Source organism: Vombatus ursinus, unplaced genomic scaffold (genome assembly GCF_900497805.2).
Source record: "Vombatus ursinus unplaced genomic scaffold, bare-nosed wombat genome assembly UNPS02014809.1, whole genome shotgun sequence".
Classification (NCBI taxonomy): Eukaryota; Metazoa; Chordata; class Mammalia; order Diprotodontia; family Vombatidae; genus Vombatus; species Vombatus ursinus.
Genome location: NW_020954587.1, coordinates 3,894,351 through 3,915,594, shown reverse-complemented (window position 1 = coordinate 3,915,594; position 21,244 = coordinate 3,894,351). Strand labels below are relative to the sequence as shown.

The following is a 21,244-nucleotide window of genomic DNA, read 5'->3' as shown; positions in this document are numbered from 1 at the left end:
AACAGAGGGGTTTGTATTTTATCCTAAAGGCATTAGGGAGTCACTGGAGTTTACTGGGTAGGGGAGTGGCAAGGTTAGTGTTGTTCTGTGCCTCGCAAAATCACTTGGGCAGCAGGGTGGAGGATGGAACCCTGTGGGGAGAGACTTGAAGCAGAGATGTCAATTAGGTCACACTGCAATAGCCTAGGCAAGAGGTGATAGGGGCTACACTGAGGTAGTTACTGTGTGAACAAAGAGAAGGCATCAAATGTAAGATGTTGCGGAGGTAAAAAATGGCAAAATCTAGTAATTAATTGGCATACAGAGTGGGGGAGAGTGAGGTGGTGAGGATAATGCCAAGGTAACAAACTTGGGATACTGACAGAATGGTGGTACTAGGGGTTTGGAACCGGGTGGTTTGCAGGGAGGAGAAAGATTCTGTTTTTTACACCCTGAGTTTGAGATATCGCTGGAAAATCCCATTTAAGATGTTAAACAGTCAACTGGTGATGCAGAAACTAGAGCTCAAGAGATATACAGATCTGAGAGTCATCTGTATGGAAATGATGTGGTCACTACGAAAGAGAAGAGGACCAGGATTGAGCCGTTGGAACCCGCACGGTGAGAGCGGGAGATGGGTGATAAGCTGGAGACCGAGGAGTTGGACAGGGAAGAAGAGAAGCAAGAGAGAGCATTATCATAAAAACCCAGGGTGGAGAGGAGGAAAGGGCTGTTAATAGTGCCAAAAGCAGCAGATAAGACAAGGAGGATGAGCACTGAGAGAAGACCATTAAACATGGCAGAGATCTCCGGTAATTCGGAAGAGCAGTTTCAACTGAGTGATGAGGTCAGAGGCCAGAATGCAGAGGGTTGAGATGGGAGAGGGGAGGACGCAGAGGCAACGAGTATAAACAGCTTTTTTTCTGAGAAAGGCTAGAGACATATGGGGTGATAATTTGAGGGAATGGTAGGGTCTGATGAAGATTTTTTTTTTTAATGTGGTAGACTTGCTAGAAGGCAATGGGGAAGGAATAAATAGGGAGAAGTTGAAGATTACAGAGAAAGGATGATTGAGGGGATACTGTATTAAGGAAAATGGGAGGGGGTGGGATCAATGTAGAAAGAATAGAAAAGTTAGACTAGACTAGAAGAAAGGCTGAGTGGGGAGAAATGAAGAAGAGTGGGAGAGGAAGGCAAGGGATTATGTAATGAAGAGAAGGGGAGAAGAGAGCTCACAGCAAATGGCCTTTATTTTCTCACTAAAGTAAGTCATGGTCCTCAGCTAAGTAAAAAGTGGGAGGGAAAAGTGTGAGTCTTGAGGAGGGAAGAGAGGGTTTACAATAGTTTCTGTGGGGAGTAAAAGAGACAATCAATTAGAGAAGAATAAAAGGATCATCATGCTGCAATAACGGTTCTGTTCAAGTTGGGTAACAGGAATTCAGAGTGTACTCAGTCAGTACAGTTGAATGACTTCCTCTGGCTCCATTCAGCAGTATGAGAAAGTGGAGGAGGCAGATGGTGGGAGTGATGGCAGGGCTAAGGTCTGGCAAGTGATAAGTACTGATAGGACAGGAGGTCAAGGATTCCAGAGTCAGTAAGAGTGTAGTGCTGAAATGGATAACTATAGAGTGAGGGCTTCAGAAAGTACTGAGGGGTATTGGAAGGACTTCCAGTCTTGAGGGTAAAGAGCAGTTTTAGGAGAGATAAGGCATAGGGAGAGGCGGAACAATTGGAGGTTATGGTCAGAAAGATAAATGTCAGGTGAGAAGGTTAAAGAGTTTGAGAAATCATCAACATGGTCACTGAAACTCTCCCAGTGTAAGGGAAGGAGTTGGGAAGGAGAGGAAGACGATGAGCCCGGTGCTGAACTCTCTGAGAAAGGAAGAACAGGATAATAATAGGCATTTCAAACTTAACACATCCAAAACTGAAAATATTATCTTTCCCCTCTTCCTAACTTTTCTAATTTTGTCATAGGGATTATCATCCTTCCAGTCACAACCTCAGGGTATTTTGGTTCTTCACTCTCTCCCATTCCTTTTCTTTCCATTCCTATGTCCACCACCCTAATTCAGGCCTTCATCTCCTCTAACCTGCACAATTACAATAGTCTCCTTATTGGTTTTCTTGATCCCTTTTCCAAACAACTGCAAGGTTGTCTGGTAATAAAACCCTCCATGATTTTAATACATACAGCCGACCTCTTCCTAGCTCGCATCACTCACTCTTACACTGGCTTACGTTGCGTGCGCTGTACACAACATTCCATTTCCGCATCTGCCTCAGCAACTGTGGTCCAGCCCACCTGAAACACTCCCTTCCTCATCACCGCCTTTGCAAATTCTTTACTCCCTTCCAGGCTCAGCTCAGAAATCATCTCCAAAGTGAGGCCTTTTCTACTCCCCAAGTTGTCTGCCCATCTCCCACTTCCATAACTTCTGTGGAGATTTACATGCTCCCATAATTGAATGTGTACTTTGTATTTACTTATCTGTAGGCAAGCTGTAGCTCTCCATGCCTCGGAGAACATAAGCTTCTTGAGAGGCGAGACTCTTCTATGTTTTGTCTTTGTATTCCCAGCGCCTTATATAGTTCTTTAAACATATTAAATTCTTAATAAACGCTTACTGAATTGTGTGACCTTGAGCAGGTCTCCCCATACATAAAATCGAGACAATAATAGTTGTAACACATACCTCATTGGATTCTCATGAACGAAGTGCTTTGTAAACTATAAAGCAGGACATAAGTATGAGTAATCACCATTCCCCTTCTTGCTTGCTCTCTCTCTCTCTCTCTCTCTCTCTCACACACACACACATAATAAATTAAAACCAAAAAATGTATGTAGAATGAATAAAAAACATATTTGCATAACATAGACAACCTGAAGAATAGTTTAATTTTTTTCCAGCAGCTTTACCAAAACAGATTTACACAAATTAAAATGGGATTATCTAAAATAGTTCTTTAAGACCACTGGTGAATCGTCCCTTTACCTCTGTCACATCTTTTGGCAAATTGCAATACAGAACCCTGCTCTTCTCATTTCTGCATTTTAAATTCCCTTATTATTACTTTGTGCTGCCTTTTACTGGATTCTCTTTGTGGCAATCGTTTCCCTCTAATTTCACAGGGTTCGGGGGTGAGCAGTAAGCCGCAGAAGGGTTTGTGGTTTTGTTCTTACAGCAGCATGAGTTCACTAAGGTAAAGGCTAACATTTTCAGAAGAACCACAATACTCACTATTAGTCCACCTGCATGTCTCTCTCTCTCTTTTTGCCTAAGTGGTGGCCTCCAGTTGCTAACACTTTCATGTTCACAAAAGAAACCCAGAAAGAAAAGTGATATCCACTGCTTGACATAAGCATAACTGCATATGCTTGCTTAATCTAAAGCTATTTAACTTTTTGATGGATTGTGACAAGAAGAGAAGGCAGACTGAACTGAGTAATGGATTCCTATGCTCTTAATGTTTTGGAAAATGGGCATAGAATAAGGTACCAAAAACATCAGAACTCTGATTCCTTCTGTTGGTTCCTATTTCCAACATCTTTTCCAGAATAATGCAAAAAAATCCTAAACAACTACCTCCCAAGTCCCTCTCCCCACTTCACCTTCTAAATCCAGCACATCAATTGGCAAAATTATAAAGTTACTGAGGGAAGATTTTTCACTGGCCTCACAAACCTTCTGATTGACTTTAGTGGCAGCCACAGTCATGTTGCGCAGATCCTGGGGGTTGCAATCGCTGGTATTCATGCAGCAGCTGGGAGGGATCCCATGTTCCACAAAGTACGGGCTGGTACTCCAGTTAGTATAGTTCTGAACACCACAGCAGCTCAGCTACAAAGAACAAAAACAAGATCTAGGAAATCACTTGTATCATGATCCCCTTGCCTCTTCTTCATTAACTGTCTACAGGACAGAGAGTGAGGCCAAGAATCACAAAGTAGTCATTCTCTAATTTTTTCATAATGAGGTCATACTTCACTCACCATCTGCCTCTCTTCTCCAGCTTGAAGCTTATGATAGCATCCATGTTAATGCTCCCTCAAGACACCTTCATTCCTGCAGCTCCTCCATCTCCCCAAAGCCAATAACCTACTACTTCATGCCACCTTAACCATGCACAGGTGTGGCCAGACCCTAGATCTCACCATTATTCAGAAGTGTTTCACTTACACAAAAAAAGCTAGAACATTCTTATATCTGCTAATATCCTATCATTCCATCTCTCTCTTCCTAAACCTTCACTGAATCAATTCTCTGTATCACTGAGACCTTCAGTCCCTTTATCTTTTAGTGCTTTCTTGAGCCATTACCTCTGCTCTGACTTCACTTTCCAATTTTGATACTACTATTAACCAGTTCAAGTCCATACTTTCCTATATTCTTGAATTTCCTTGCCCCCTGGTACCATCACTGCCCATGTCTTACCAAATCCCAACCCTGGATTCTCCACTTCTACTCAAGTGCTGCTGAATGGGGCTGGAGGATTTCAAGCAACCAAGCTGACTGGGTCTACTACAATTTTGTATCATAAATAACTGGATCTTCACTGTAGCAAGGCAATCCTTTACTCCTCTCTAATGATTTTCTATACTGTTTCCACCCAGAACTTGTTCCAAACTCTCTACCCTTCAAGAATTTTTTTTTAATTAAAATTTTGTTTTTTCAAATAATGAAAAACCATCTTTCTTCCCTCCTACCGCAACCTATGGGAACAAGAAAGAAAAACAAAATCTTAATAACATATATCGTCAAGCAAACAAATTCTGGTATTGGCCATGTCCAAAAAAATATACATTTCTCAATCTGAGTTCATAACCTCTCTATCAGGAAGTGTGTAGCAGATTCTATTATGAGTCCTCTGGACTCATGGTTGGTTGTGGCATTGATCAGCATTCTTAAGTCTTCCAAAGGTTTTCATCTTTACAATACTGCTCTTATTGTATAAATCGTACTCCTGGTTCTGCTCACTTCACTTTGCATCAGTTCATAGAAATCTACCCAAGTTTCCTGATACTGCCCCTTCAACATTTCTTATAGCACAATTATAGTGAGAACACTGAAGCTATTCACTGTGAGCTTCTTCTTCTCTTCAAATCCAAACCCCTTGACATCATTTCCCAGTCTCTACTCCTTTACACCACTCTCTGATGAGACAGTTTTTCTCTTTATCAAGACCACCCCCATATGTACCCTTGATCCAATTCCTTCCCATAGCAGACTACCTTCAAAATTATGTTTCCTCTCTCTAATCTTCAACATCTTCCCTATCTACTGAATTCTTTGATACTGTCTTCAAATATGCCCAAGTCTTCCCAATTCTTAATTCACTGGATGCTACCAATCCCTCAAGCTATCATCCTATCTCCCTTTCTCAACCAAACTCTTAGAAAAAGCTATAGTCATCTCATTCACTTTCTCTCACTTACTTCTCAACCCTTTGACTTCTGGTTTCTGACCTCACCATTCAACTGAAACTGTTCACTCTAAAATTATCAATTATCTTTTAAATGACAGAGCTGATGGGTCTTTTTTTTTCTGTACTCTTCTTTTTCTTTTGGTGAGGCAATTGAGGTTAAGTGAATGTTATGTGTCTGAATCCAGATTTGAACTCAGGTCCTCCTGACTCCAGGGCTAGTGCTGTACCCACTGTGCCACCTAGCTGCCCCAGTATTCATCTTTCTTAACTTGTTGCCTCTACTGACCTCCTGGAAGTTCCCTCCTAACTAAGTTTTCCTAATACTATTCTACCTTGATTTTCCTCTTACCTATCTATTCAATGCTTCTTAGCCTTCTCAGTAGGATCACCATCCAGACTATACCCCTTAACTGTGGGTACATCACAATGCTCTATCCTTTTCTCTTTTTATTCTCTTGGTGAACTTGAAAGCTCCTATGGATTTAATTATCACCTTAATTCAGACTGCCATTAGATTAATACAGCTAGCCCCAGACTCTCTTCTAAACTCCAATCCCAACATTATCACCTGCCTATTGGACATATCAACTTTCCAATGGACACAATTCTGCTATTATCAAGGAACCTATTCAGGAAGGAAAGGCATGTGTTTAGTTGCAAAAGGCATGCGACTCAGGAGAGATTTTCTTTTTCTGTGAAGTTCTTAGTATCTGGGTAAATTGTTGAAAGCCAATCTATAGGAAACTGAACTCAGGGGTACCATTTTATCTTTCAAGCAATGACATGATCAAAAAATCAAAAAATAATAGTAAATCCTCACACTGGAGAAGGCTGTAAAATGAATGATGGTAGCACAACACAAACCCCAAACTGCAACTGATGAATGGCTTTGCTGAGAGTTCTTTCCTTAACTGCCTATCTTGCCATATTAGACTTACACTCTCCTGCACATCATCCACTGCACGGCTTCTCTCATCATTCCCGTTGTAATTCTGCATGGCTTCAGTGTATGTCCTAAGGAAGGTGTCCTTGATCTAAAGAAGGACAGCAGATGGGCAAAGTGAGGTCATTCCACCACTTGAGAAGCTCAGTCGTCAACAACAACAACAATAACAAGCATTTATTAAGTGATTACTATATGCCAGGCACCATGCTAAGCGCTGAGAACACTAAGAAAAGCAAATTCATGATAACAGGCTAGTTTTCATTTTAAGATAACCCCTTGGGAAAACTGCTCATGGGAGGTAGAGCCAGGAGGAGACACATAACTCTTAAAGCTCAAGGGGTATTCAGAGATCACTCAGCCCAATCCCCTCTTTTTTTACAGGAAGAAACTAAGGCCTCGAAATGTTCCATAAGGTCTTTTATAACCAGAGTTTTTTGTTTGTTTTCAATATTTTTTAAAAACAAGAATGAAGCGTGACTTTGCTTCATAAGTTGTATACGTATGAATGTTTGGGACTGACGACACAAATGGATAAGTTGGGCCCAAAATTAAACAGAAGGAGGAGAGCAGGCTGGATTATCTTCAGGAATTTGAAAAGCACCTTTAAATACTCCAAGCTTCTTCTAAAAACAAAAGTCCATATTTTTAATACCAAAATTCTACCAGCTTCATTGTGTAACTGTGAGACATGGAACACAACAGTCTTTTAAGAACCGAAGATGAATAAAAAAGAGAGAGGAGGTGCTGGGGGGAAGGGGCACTAAGCACATGCAATGCATAATCAAGGAATAACTTCAAAGAAGAAGAGAAATTAAAAATGTCATCAGGGAAATGTATAGAAATAAAGGATAGTGCTGATGACCTAGTTAAGGGGAAAGCTTATAGGTAGACAGTCCTGTTATCTTTATGATGGTGGGAGTGAGGAAGACTCACAGTACACTGGGTGGACTCCTGTAGCAAACTCATTGAGAGTATGAACAAGAACAGTCTTACAGGATGGGCAGTAATAGACAGGTTGCAATTTGCATCCCTGGAGGGGATACCCAAACTGATGAAATCAGATTTATTTAAGCATTTGAAAAGCATGATTAGGAGAGGATAGTGGCGAGCGTAGTGAATTGACTCAAGAAAATGATCTATTACTGAAATAGTACTTCTTATCACCTGCCTGGGAATACTAGGGCCGTGGTTCTGTCATTTATATGTGAAAAAGTATTTAATGAAATGGAAGCAAGGGACTGTCAGAGATGGGATAGTACTTAGGGAAAGGAGAGTTTGTTGTTGAAAAGCTGAATCAAGGTGAAGGGAATACTACATTTTAAGCCAGGGACAAGTTAGTTTCTCCAACCATCTGATTTGGATTTGCGTTCCTTTCCATGGTTTCACTCATTCTCACTCAAAGTAGAATTCTAAAGAACAGGTCATTTTAAGGAATATTAAAACCAGCTGTAGAAACTTCCACTGCTTCTCAGAAAGAAAAAAAAAAGATGGGCAGACTTCACTGACCAACATTTGCTCAAGAAAAAATGGACAAAGGATTTTCTTTAATGCCTTTCTTTGAATTTTTACATAAATTAATTTATTTTAAAATCATAAACACACATATCTATATATATTTACTATAACTTCTGGGAAGACATAATATTTACAATATATCAAAGAAATTAATTTGGCTTGGCTATGCAGCCTTGAAAATCCTCCCTCTGTTATGTGTGCATGTGCATATATATACCTATGTGTGCATCTTACTGAAACAGCGATATTTTAGAAGCATATCTATTTTATATTATAAGCCTTGGCATTGTAACAGGGCTAGAGAATGGCCTTTCATGATGGACACATAAAGACTGCTTAAGAGTAAATATCCAATAATTAAGTGTCTGAGCTTCGGGTAAATCTGTTCATTTGAAATCATAATTTCAACCCATGATACAGCTACAAAATTACCACCATTCAAAGTAAATAAATTAAACTCAGCATTTTGCATGTGCTGTGCACATCTTAAGAGGTTTTAATGAATCTTCCCTTCCGTAAACAGAATGGTTCCTGTCCCCCGATTTGTACGTACTTACCTCATGACGAAAAACAAATCCTGAGATGCCGGCCACCAGCTCAGCTAAGAACACCAGGGACAAGAACATAGCATACTGGGGGAGAAAAAGGAACAAGACCAAATGTGCAGAATTAAAATCAGGACACTTTTAGGAATAGAGATTTAGAGCTAGAAGCTGGGCAATATCAGGAATAAAAAACTTTTAGAATACACATTTCTCTTGCCTGCCCAAAAGGGAATCTCCCCCAAGTATTTACTTCTATGTCAAGTCATAGCCAGTGGCTCTATAGGTTTAGAATGGTGTTCAATGGTTCTACAATTTGAGCAGTCACTATGTGGTCATCCCATTGACTATATGTGTATCTGTATATCAAGCTTAAATTCTTTTACTAGATTAGTTTCATATATGTTAATAGCAGGGAATATTAATTTAATTTTTTCTTTTTCTAAACATAAGATGTTAAGATTATCCCAACTGAAACAACAACAACAACATGGGATTCGCAATTATTGGGGTAAACAATGCAGATGGACTGATCTGAATGTAACTAGTTCATAGCTCAACTCTTCCAAACACTTTTCACATCACAATGTTTTTCTATCTCTAAGAGAATTCTTCCTGCACGTCCATATCACTGTAAATAGGTCACAGACCTTACCCAGTGGGTTCTTGGAAATATCACCTCAAGTGTTGAAATATTCACCTGAAAATCTTTTGCTCTGTATGTAGTGCCCACAAGCCTTTTACCAGGTTCAACTTAAGGAGGCAAAGACCTTTTCATTTATGACTTTGGAGCTCATATAATAAGAGAAGAAAAGTTAGCAAAGAAAGTACGAATCACCTTTTTACACAGCATTAGGGGTGTATGTTTGTCTTCTTGGTGGAGGATGTAGTACCTGGAGTACCCTGACCATTAAGAATAGCCTGTGTTAGACACAGATGTCAGAAGTTGAAGCTGCTGCTTCTTTATAACTTATCCTACTCTTCCATCAGCTTCCTTTCCCCTCAACTAGCCCAGTCTGCTCTCTGTCACTGAATTACTAGTATATTTGTTTATGAGGAGAAAATCATCAAAGGATCACATAATTGCTCTATTCAGTTTATGTATAAGTTCTTCTGATGATACTCCCAGCACTGGTAACATAATCTTGCCAGGTGAAAAAATTAACACAATGTTGGGGGTATAAAGGTCCCTTCCCCTTATTTTCCACTATTAAAAAAATTCTCCTTAGAATAATGGAATAAAGAGCTGAAAAGGTCCTTATAAATCATCTAGTTTGCCTCCTGTCGTTTTAAAGAAGAAAAAATTAAAACCCTGAGAGATGCATGACTTGTCCAAAGATACAGGCAGAGCTGGGTCTAGAACCAGGTTCTGATGGTTAGTATATACATTTCTATTTCCTGCTCCAAAAGGAACTTCTCTCAAATACTACTTTTATCTCAACTCAGAGCTTGTAGTCTTACAGGTTTGGAGTAGTGTTCAGCGATTCCATAGTTTGGGCAGGGGCTACATGGTTACTTCGCATATCAGTGTGTGTATTTATATCAGTCTTAAATTCTTTCACTAGTAAAAAAAAATTATTTTACTAGGTCAGCAACCACTGCTTTGAAAATAGTCATTTCCCTCTCCCCTTGCCCTTTTTGTCCAAGCAACCCTAGACATATTAAAAGGAAAAATAACCTTATTTTTGAGAAGTACTAGATGGATAGGCCTTGCTCAGATAGGGCCAGCAGTGATATACCTCCGCCTCTAGTCCCATTTCTTATTTGCACATTTAACTGTTAGAGGCAAAGTAGGGAAGATGGATGGGGTCCTATTGTTCATTCTGCCTATGGAGAATGACAACAAAGAGACCCAATAACAGCAACTATCAAAGTAATTTCTTCGATGTAAACTGGACATAGTTCTGTCATCAAATAGTAGTGAATGTGATTAGGGTTAAGCTAAATCAAGCAAGGTAGGGCTGAAAGATTTGCTACCTCACCCACTCACTGAGTGGCACATTTAACACAGGCCCCATTTAATGCAATTTAACATTCAGTGGGGACCCTGACCTCCTTTCATTTACAAAAACTACTATAGTAATTCTCAGAAATGAAGAGTGTTATGACAGGCACCTTGAGCACAAAATGTAGACAAATGGCTGGCCAAAACACTAATAATCCCAGAAGCATCACAACCCTAAAGTCTAGCCGTTCTTTCTGCTTGCTCGTGTAAATACAGGGTAAATACTTGCTAGTGTAAATACAATGTAAAAGGGTAAATATACTTTTAACATTGGTCCTGGCAGCTGGGACCTTATGACTGCAGCAAGATATGAAGCAACTCAAGTAAGCAAAGGTAAGATGGGTCTAGGGCCTCAGAAGACTCACGTTTTGTTTACTGTTTATCATTTTGCCTCTTTCACATTTCCCTAAATATAGGGTCAGTGAGGAATAATAATACAGCAGCTTTTAAGGGGTGAAAAGCACAGCAGTAATTCCAGGCCAGGAGAAAGCAACCTGACATTGTGCAAACTTTCAGCCGAGCTGTGCTCTGTGACCCAGCTGGATCTCCATGGCTTGTGGCTAGAAAGTGTTGATTTTGAGAGGAGGGTGAACAGCCAAGTGCAGCCACAGTTGAGATGAAAAAATTGATTTCCCAAAAGGGAACAAGGAGGTCACTCCAAATGGAAGGCTGCTGGTCATGCTCCTGAGCTGCTTGGTGAAAATGTATAATGCGGCTGAAGGAAGTTTCCAGTGTGGTACATAAAACTGGCATCAGGGCGTTTGCCATGAGGTTATAAAGGTCATCTTTATGTTCCCTAGCAACAGCTTTTGCCAGTTAGCCTCACAGAGGCAACCCACTGTTGTTTTAGCACTTTTCTTTGTATTAATTAGGTCTGGCTAAAACTGAATTTTTACTTTGCTTTTAGCAGGGAGAGAATGACTAAATGAGTCTGAGGATGTTGAGGCCTTTCTTGCCCAAAGAATCACCATTTCTCCTCGTATGCCTTTTTATAAAATCACTGCATAAGCAATTTCACTATTACAACACACATTATTGACATACTCACCAGTTTTAGCATCCATGGGCTTCCACGACATGTGGCAAAGCATCCAAATAGGCCAAAAACCACAATGGTGGTGCCAGTCCCAATGAGCACATAAGGGGCATTGGTGGAGTTCTCTGCAATAAGAGAAATGTATGTGCCCAAAGTAAGCTTGCCCCAGACTCCAACTGCCAGAAGAATGACACCAGTAATCTGAAAGAAAATGGGAGGAAACAAAAGAAGTATTTAATTAGGAAGAATAGTCAGAATTAATAGAACGAAACAAATTTTTTGGAATTTAAGTCAAGGTGTCTAGAGACCTGATTGTCTGATTCCAGAATCTGCAAGTCATAATGTGCTATGGTCTTGCAACAAATATAAATTTAAAAAAAAAATGCAAACCTTATACATCCAATGCCAAACCATGATGTATGAAATTGATGGTTATCTAATGATTAATGCAGTTCAAAGAGGTGTTTCAGTTCTTAGTTTTGCAAAATACATGTAGAAATTACAACAACCCAAAATCTTTTCTCTCTAACTGCCTTCTCATAGTGGGTATCTCACAATGACATATATTTCCAACCCTGCAACCCCGATAACTTTAAAAATTCAAAACTTTCTTCTGATACAGTAAAACTGAGTTCAAATCCCAGCTTTGTAACTTACTATGAGCTCTTGGGCAGGGCAGCTAGGTGGCACAGTGGATAGACCACTGGGCCTAAAGTTAGGAAGTTCAAATTTGGTCGCTGACACTTACTGTATGACCCCGGGCAAGTCACTTAACTCTGTCTGCTTCAGTTCCTCATTTGTAAAATGAGCTAGAAAAGAAAATGGCAAACCATTCCAGGATCTTTTCAAAGAAAACCCCAAATAGGGTCGTAAAGAGTCAGATATTACTGAACAAAGGACTGAATAACAACATGAGGTCTTGGGTAAGTTACTTAACCTTACTAAGGCTGTTTTCTCATCTGTAAAACCAGGCCAAAGATACTAACCCCATGGACTATTGTGAGGAAAATGTATTTGAATGACTACATAAATGCAAGCTACAGTATTATTATTCTTTAAAAAAAAACCAGGCTGGCCGATTTTCTCTTTCAGGTTTAATCTTACTAGCAAAATTACTATTACAACAAAAATTTCTCTTACAACAAGAGTATTTCCAAGCCCTATTGATAGACCATTTGGGGGGTTTCTTTTTTCCTAAACACTACTCAGTACTAAAGAATTCTAGGACAACAGAAGAATTTTAATAGTCCTTCTGGACTAGGTGTAATTGTATTTGCCCAAACCCCATTTGGATCACCAAATGAGGTCCAGAGAGTGTGCTTAAATTCTAGAATTTAGCAACACATATGATGCTATTCTGCTTCAAGTCCATTTCCCTTTTTTATTAATGGTGGATACTCAAGAGGAAGGGTTGGAATGTAATTGAGGAGAACGTGGAAGAGGTGACATGTCCCCTTTAAAAACAGATATAAACACATAAACCGTGTAGCTGGTGGTGATCTATTATTAACTGATAGTGAAACAGGCATTGGAAAGAAGTCAGATGACACGTTCTGTATTCTCTGCTGACATCTAGTGGCCAAGTAGAAAACATTTCTATTTCCTTTCTTTTCCCATTCACACCTACTTACTGAAGGAGAATATAAAATGTTACCTCATCTCATATATGGGTGTCTAAATAATATGGGGTTACCATGAAGGTAAGAGATACTTGGGAGCCTGGATAGGAAAGAACAGTGCACATGTATGTGTGTGTGTATGTATATATGTGCATATATATATATATACACACACACATATTTCTGTGTATACCTATGTATTTGTATATATCTACAACTATAGCTATCTCTACATTTACATCTTTAGATTTCCAATGAATTATTCTAAATCCAGATCAGCCAATGTCCTGGGTAGTCAAGAAAACTTGTTATAAGATACAGTAATTTAACATTCAACGATTCAGAAATGTACTTTATACACCAAGGGAATTTCATAGATAGAGCATACTTTGATCTCACATGGCATTTGACAAAGTCTCTCACAATATCCTTGTGGACAAGATGGAGAAACCAACCAATCAATCCACAAGTATTCATTAAGTACTTAACTGTGCCAATTCTGAGAATGCAAAGACAAAAAATGAAACAGAGACACATCTACATATAAGGATATAGAATACATACAAAAGAAATAAAAGGGAGTTTAACTGTAATAGCAGAAGAATCAAAAAAATCTTCATGCAGAAGATGGTATCTTACAGACAGTGATGAATTTTGCAAGGCAGAAATGAGGAGGGAGTGAATGCCAGATATCTCAGAAGGCCCTTACAAAGACATGGAGAAAGGAGATGGATTCATATGTGCATGAGAAACAAAGAGAACTCCAGTTGGCCTAGACCAGAGAATGGAGGAAAAGAAGAAATGCACAACAAGGTTGGAAAGATGGGTTCATATCATATTATGAAGAGCTTTATCCTACAAGCAATAGAGAATCACTGGGATTTAGTGAGCCGGCAAAACTCTTCTTGTACATCCTTAGAACCATTTGAATTAACTGGTCCCAAATCCACCTAAACCTTTTGTCGTCAACATCTCCTTACTCCGTACAAGTACAGACTGGATAACTGTTTTGGGGGGGGGGGGTGATGATACTGTAGAAGGAATTCTTACTGAGGTGGAGGTTGGACTAGATGACCTCTGGGGGTCTCTTTCATCTCAAATTCTGTAAAGTTACCATTTCTGCCCCAAATTTGGGAATACACGGAATATAAAGTTATACTTTATAAAATCATCCATGGTCATTGCTGTAACATTAACGTATAAAAATCATATATGTCAGTGAACTTACAAAAAGAGTGTCCTGTATATAAAACTGCATTAAGACTTATGAGATACCTTGCATAGCTCTGGGAATTATTGGCATGGAGATGCTAATTGAACTCGTGGGAGGTGATGACATCAGCAAGTGAGTTAATGTTAAGGGAAAAGAGAAGTAAGCCCAACCCAAAGCCTTGGGGGACATACCCACGCACAGTTAGTGGACATGATTTGAACAGAGATCCAGCAAAGGAGACTGAATGGGAGGAATCACATAGGTAGAAGAAGAACCAGGAGAGAACAGTGTCATAAAAACCTAGACAGGAGAGAGTATCTAGAAGGAACGAGTGATCAATTACCAAAAGGCTACAGAGAGTTCAAGAAGGATGAGAATTGAGAAAAGGCCATGAGATTTGACAATTAAAGAGATCAGTGATAAGTCTGGAGAGCACACTTTCAGTTGAATTATGAGGTCAGAAGCCAGATTATAAAGGGTTTAGAAGAAAGTAAGTGGAGATGAAGTAGAGCCATCTAATATACTGGCTGTGCTAGAGCAGATGGAAAGAGATAGGATCAAAGATGCATTTTGAGGAGTTTGCCTTGGCAGAGAAAAGGGCCACTTCTTGCAAGATAGGGTTGAGAAAAAAATAGTGGGAGGAAATATATGAGTGACATGAGATGGGGGGTGGGGGGGAGCTGTCATTGAAGGGTCTCAATTTTTTGGAAAAATCTGAGGTGAAGTCTTCAGCTAAGGGGGATGGGTATGGGGAAGGAAACAGGTGCTGTAGAAGGCCTTTGAGGAGAGAAGAAAAGGTTTAGATTAGCCACTGCCGTTCTTGGGTCATCCTCAACAATCTTCTTCTTTGCTCTTATCACCAAGCTGGTTTTAGCCTGTTTCTTAGGTCTACAATGAGATACAACATTTGATCTTTCAACCCCCCCTCCCTGCTTCTCCTTCCCCAGACCAACACCCATGAATGGAGTCAATCTTGTAATTTGTGTGTGAATTTTTCTTCTTCATCTGCAATATCTCAAGGATATTCTCTGCTTTGGGGAATCCCAAGATCTATAGAAAGGTCATGAATTTGGAATGGGTGTTTTCCACTTTCTGTTACGAGGACAGACTTCATAACTTCCTAAAGTAACTATTGTTGCTGGGAGCTGAATGAGACACTCATCCCCCAAGTAAGTCAATATACCTTACTTTAATGACTATACCAGTTTTTCTTCCTTAAGAAAAAAAAAATTACTTTTGCTTCCAATCAAAGAAAACACAGTACAAGATGAAGCAGAGAAATAAGGTAAACCACATTATGTGGCCTGGTGAAAATACTACCACCTTACAACTTCTAGGTCAACCACAAGCCACCACATCTAATAGAACATCCATCAGCAGCAGTGGTTGAGGTTACCACCTCTTAGAATCAAAGCACTGGGAGTAGAAGAGACTTTAGAGATCACTTAATTCAACTATTTCATTGTTTTAGTTCAACATTTAGTACATGAATTCTTAACCTTTTGTGTGTATCACATGGCCTCAATCTGGTGAAGCCTAAATACCAACCACTGTAGTTTATTGCCTACATTCTTAATTTAAAAAAAAAAACAAAACTAAATTTCAGTTAGAGGTTTGGGAAAATAAAGATGTTTATTTTAAAAATTGAAAAGTTGTTATTTTCCCAAATTTATTGGTATGTTGGTTGATTACACTTTGGATGGGTAACCAAGCAAGGCTTTGGAACTACTCAAAAGGTATATACCTTTATTCAAATATAAATTTGAACCTTAAAAATAAAAGGCACTTAGTATCCTGGACAAGCTGTTTTTGCACGCCCCCTCTTTAAGCAACTAAGAAACAAACAAAAAAAAGGTATAGAGGATTCAACAGGGCAGCTTTCATAGTTGCATTTATATCTTCATACAGTTAACTGTCATCATAAAAATGTTCCCTGTACACAAAGATAATATTGCCAACCTAGTATAGGCAGGATGTGTGCTTTGAGTTGCCCCTTCTGACAAATGACCTGGAATTTCATTTATTCATTAAACCAACAAATATTTATCATGTACCTACTATGTGCTAGGCATTATATGTATATACACAGGAAAGAGAACAGATAATCCCAAGACAAGATTCTAGATGAGCTTTTCGTCTAAATCAGTTATCTCCAGAGTAAGAAACAGTCCCCCTGAATCAAAGCAGAGTGTGAAGGGTGACAAGATGGGGCATATCTCAACCTTACTCTGACTGCCAATTACGGGGCTTATCTCTAACTCAACCAGACCTATCCTTATCCACTAACACCACTGTAGTCCATCTGCTTCCTCTGCCATGAAAGCTCTCAATCCTCCCTCTTCTGAGTCCTATGGCAGCAGTTCCTTCAGGCCCACCAGAAACTCACAGTAGCTGCACAAGTGCCAATAGGCAACGACTCCTCTATGATTTGCCTCTCAGATCACATCACTGCTGCAGATTTTGCAGCTCTGGCTAGTGACCAATGCTCAAGAACCCTGATCCTCTCTCTTCTTTTTTTATTTTTCCATTTTGCATGCTTCATTATATAGGACAAAGTGAACATGAATACATTGTAATCTGTACCATAGATATAATTACTTTATCTTTTCCCCAAAACCCACCCCTTTGCCAGACTTTCCTAGGATACTGCCATTCCTTCAGTCACTTAGGTCCTCACAAATTCAGGGTCATCTTCTATTCCTCACTTTCCTTCACCCCACAAATTCAATAAGTTGCCAAACCTTGTTGCTTCGTCCTCAACATTCCTCATATATTTCTCCTCTCTGTTCATGCAGCTATCACCTGATTACTATCTCTGAGGCATTATACCAGATATAGGAGATACACAAAGGTGAAAAATGGCAATCTATTTCCTCATGGAGCTCACAGTTTAGTAGAGAGATGACATATAAATGCAAAGTAGATAAATAAAAGTCTGATGAAACAAGCACACAATAAAAATATAAAATTATAGGAAGACTAGAATTTTTTTCTAGAAGGAATACTATTAAGAATCGGTTAGAATGGGCATATGTTGGACAAGTCTACCCATCAGCACCACTTCTACTATCATCTCCTCTCAGACTCAGGTGGAAAATATCCCTTCCCTGAACTGATACTGCCTCCACCCAAGTTCAGGCTCTCATGACTTCTTGCCTGAACTATTCTAACAACCTAATTCAGGGGTGGGGAGCCTTTTATTAAGGCAATTTGTTCTGTGAGGTTTGGATTCAGTCAATGAGCCACACTTGAGGACCCAGAGGGCCTCATGTGGCCTCGAGGCTGCAGGTTCCCCACCCCTGGCCTAAATGATCTCCCTGCTTCTAGCCTCTCTCATTCCCAATCTATCTTTCCCACAACTGACAAAATGATATTCCCAAAATGCAGATTTGAGCCTATCATTCCCTCATTCAAAAATATTCAAGGGCTCCCTATTACTTCTGAGATAAGAAAAGATACCCCTCACCTTGGCATTTAAAGGACTCTGTAATATGACTCCAAGCTACCCTTCCAGGTTTATTTCATATTACTCCCCTTCACCCATTTTTCATTTCAGTCAGACTAAACTTCCAGCTTTTTCCCACAGATAACTCTCTCTTCCACATTCGTGCCTTTCCATAGGTGGGCCGACATTCCTGGAATGCATTCCCCGTCATTAATTCATCTTTTTCAAATCTCTAGTTTACTTCAGAGTAATAGTTCAAATGCCATGGCCTATACCAATTTTTCCCCGATTCTTCTAGTAGTCAGTGTTCTCTCCCTTTTGTAACAATTTCGTAGAACTTTGTATTTACATCTCTGTGTACATGTTATTCTCTTACTTCCCTGTAGCATGGAAGAGCCTTGACTTCTGTCTTTGTATACCCAAGGCTAAGCACAGCACATTTGCTGAATTAAACTTTTAATGAGGGTAGCCAGAGGAGACTTCTTGGAGGTGTTTGGATTTCTGCTAAGCACACTCCCTGCCATATTTTCAGCAGCTAGAGGGATTTACCACCTCACAAACCCTCTACCTACTACCTCCCTTCAACTCCTGGAGCCATATCAATACTGCCATGGATGCTGGAAAGAGTATGTGTCAATCCGGCACCATTCAGCAACCCTGTAACTTTCCAAACCTTGGTATATAGTCAGTACTGAATAAATTTTCCTTCCTTATTTCACTTCTTTGTTTGTTCATTCCTTCCTTCTTTCCTTCCTCATTCATGAATAGGGATAGGAGATTAATGGCACAAACAAAGGCAAGGGACTAATAAAGCATGAGATCTATTTGGAAGGTCTGGTATTCAAGGACCAAGGAGTTCCAATTTTTCAAGGTTCCATTAAAAGTTTCTGAACAAGGTAGTGACAATCAATTTTCTCCTCTACTCATGTCACCCATATCTTTTCTCATCCCTGATTCTCTCAGTTGAGGACCTCACTGAGGGCCAACTCCAACCTACTAAGAATGGTTTTTACACATTTATTTTAAAATGCAAAAAAAAAAAAATCTTAACTCATAGGCCTCATAAAAGCAGACAGTGGTCCATATTTGGCTCACAGATCTTAATTTGTAAACCAGTCGATGCTTCTTAGGTTTCCTTTGCTGGCTTAACATTTATATGATACCCCCTAATTGTGAGCATAGACCAAGTCTTTGGGCCTTCTTTTCTTTACCTTCTGACTTTATAACTTCATAAGCCAAGGGTTTGATTATTATCTCTATATAAATGAGTACAAGATCTAAAGATCCAACCCTAGTTTCTCTCTTGAAGTCCCAAGTCTGCATCATCAACTATATACTTTTCAAATTAGGTATCTCACAGATACATCGAACTCAGTATGTTTAAAATAGCACTCATAATCTTTCTCAAAAACCTTTGTCTCTACTGAGACCCACTCAACCTTCCAATCTCCCAGGTTCAAAACCTCAGCATCATTCTTGATTCCTCATTCTCCCTCACCCCAGGTATCCAATCAGTTGCCTAATCCTGCCATTTCTGCTTCCACAACATCCCGGCCATCTACTCTTCTCACAACTCAGTTCAGGTGCTTGCCATCTCTTGACTGGACAATGACTTTCTAATTGGCCATCCTGTCTCAAAGTCTCTTCCTACTCCAATCCATCATCCATACATTTGTCAAACTGATTTTCCTTAAGCACAGATATGACAATATTACTTTCATATTCAATAAACTCCAGTGGCTTTCTATTTCCTGTACAATAAAAAAAATAAACTCCTTAGCCTCTCTAAAAGAGAGACTACAAGAGAAAGAAAAACAAAGGGCCAAAGGCTGGTCTTAGGGGATGCCTACATTTAGGATTTGGGAGAAGAAAAAACCTTCTGCCCCAAGGAGGCAGAACAAACTGTCAACAGAGTTTGGAGGAAAGCTGAGATGGTACAGAAGCCAAGAAAGGAGAGAAAGCTTCAGTAAGGAAGATTAGTAGTCAGCAGGGGATGTGGATGAGGTATATAGTTAGTGATTAAACAGTGTCAGGATGACTGAAAACTCAATCTTGGCTTCAATGGCATCATGGTCTGCTCCAACTAAACCAGCCTAGACATGCCCCTCTTTAATTAATTACCCTCATACTTCCCTAAAGCCTCATTTAATTATATTTTGTATTTAAAGTATTACTTTACTGGAGGGCTGTTGGAGTTAAGTTCAATTGGCAGAAATATGGACATTAGCACAAAAAAAAATTGTGTTTGATAGTTCTAGGTTTTCAACTCTTTTTAAAGGAGAGTCTTCTGCCACAGGATGTTCAGAATGCATACTGAATGCTCACAGGGATTTTAAAAAATACATACAGGGCCATATGGGGTTATAATTCTAGATCTAACTGTTCACTGGTCCCAGATTCAATATACTTAATTTCTCTCCTTATAAAGTAGAGTAAATGATCGTTTTATAGTAAACTAGATTCCTTTAAGCCTGGCTACCTTTAAGTCTCTACTAACTGGCTAAGTGATCAAAGGCAAGTGAATTAATTTCCCTTTACCTTGATTTCCTCATCTATACCTTCATTCCAAATGAACGGACTGGAGGAAATTATGTCTGGGAAAACTTCCATCTTTAATATGCTATGATTTTATGGAAAACAGTTATCATTACATAATGACCATGATCAAAAGGCGATGTGAACAGCATGATGGGGAATTTACTCTATGCTAAGCATTTCACTGGTGTCCTGAGAGCTTTTAATCTCAGGTGTGTGCTTCAAGCATATAGCTAAGTCTGTCCCAAACTAGAGATGATGTGCTGAGTCCATTTTTTGCATATATGGGGGAAGGGTGGTATTTTTATATCCTGTTATTGCTGAAGCTATAATTAATTCAATTAGTTTCTTTGCTGAATCCTTAGTATTTTCTAAGTAAGCCATCATGTAATCAGCAAAGAAAGATCATTTTGTCTCCTCTTTGTCCACCTTCATACATTTCATTTCTTTCTCTTGTCTTATTGATATTGTTAGCATTTTTATATAGAATGAATATAAAAATATAGAATTTCTGTATTTCAATTATTTTACATACTCATGTAAAATAACCGGGGGAAAAGGGCAAGACCTTACTTTATGTCTACATTTACTGAGAAGGCTTCTAGTGTATCTCAATTGTGCTATGTCTATACTTTGTAAGGTTTTTAATACAAATAGGCTGATATGTGATAGAGTGGCTAGACCATCGGATTTGGTTTCAGGAAGATCTGAGTTTGAATCCTGTCTCAGACACTTACTAGCTGTGACTCTGGGCAAGTCATTTAGCCTCTCCCAGTCTCAGTTTCCTTTTCACCTACCTCATAGGGTAGATGTGAGGATCAAATCAGGTAACACTAGTAAAACTTCTTTGTAAACCTTAAAGCACTATATAAATTGTAAGCTGATGATGATTATGATGATGGTAGTGGTGATGCATTCTGTACATTGTCAAAGGCTTTTTTCTGTACTGATTGAGCTAAATGTGTGGTTTGGTATGTTT

General features: G+C 39.3%; 1 protein-coding gene across 1 annotated transcript in view; it reads right to left on the bottom strand.

Moving 5' to 3' along the window:
* TSPAN7 (tetraspanin 7) overlaps window positions 1-21,244 on the bottom strand; it is a 121,551-nt gene that overhangs the window by 19,431 nt on the left and 80,876 nt on the right. Inside the window, exons 2-5 of the mRNA XM_027875629.1 lie at window positions 11,466-11,654; window positions 8,428-8,502; window positions 6,348-6,443; window positions 3,669-3,824 (exon numbers count right to left, since the gene is read on the bottom strand). Of these exons, the coding sequence (XP_027731430.1) occupies window positions 3,669-3,824; window positions 6,348-6,443; window positions 8,428-8,502; window positions 11,466-11,654 (516 nt within the window). The remainder of the gene's footprint in view (window positions 1-3,668; window positions 3,825-6,347; window positions 6,444-8,427; window positions 8,503-11,465; window positions 11,655-21,244) is intronic.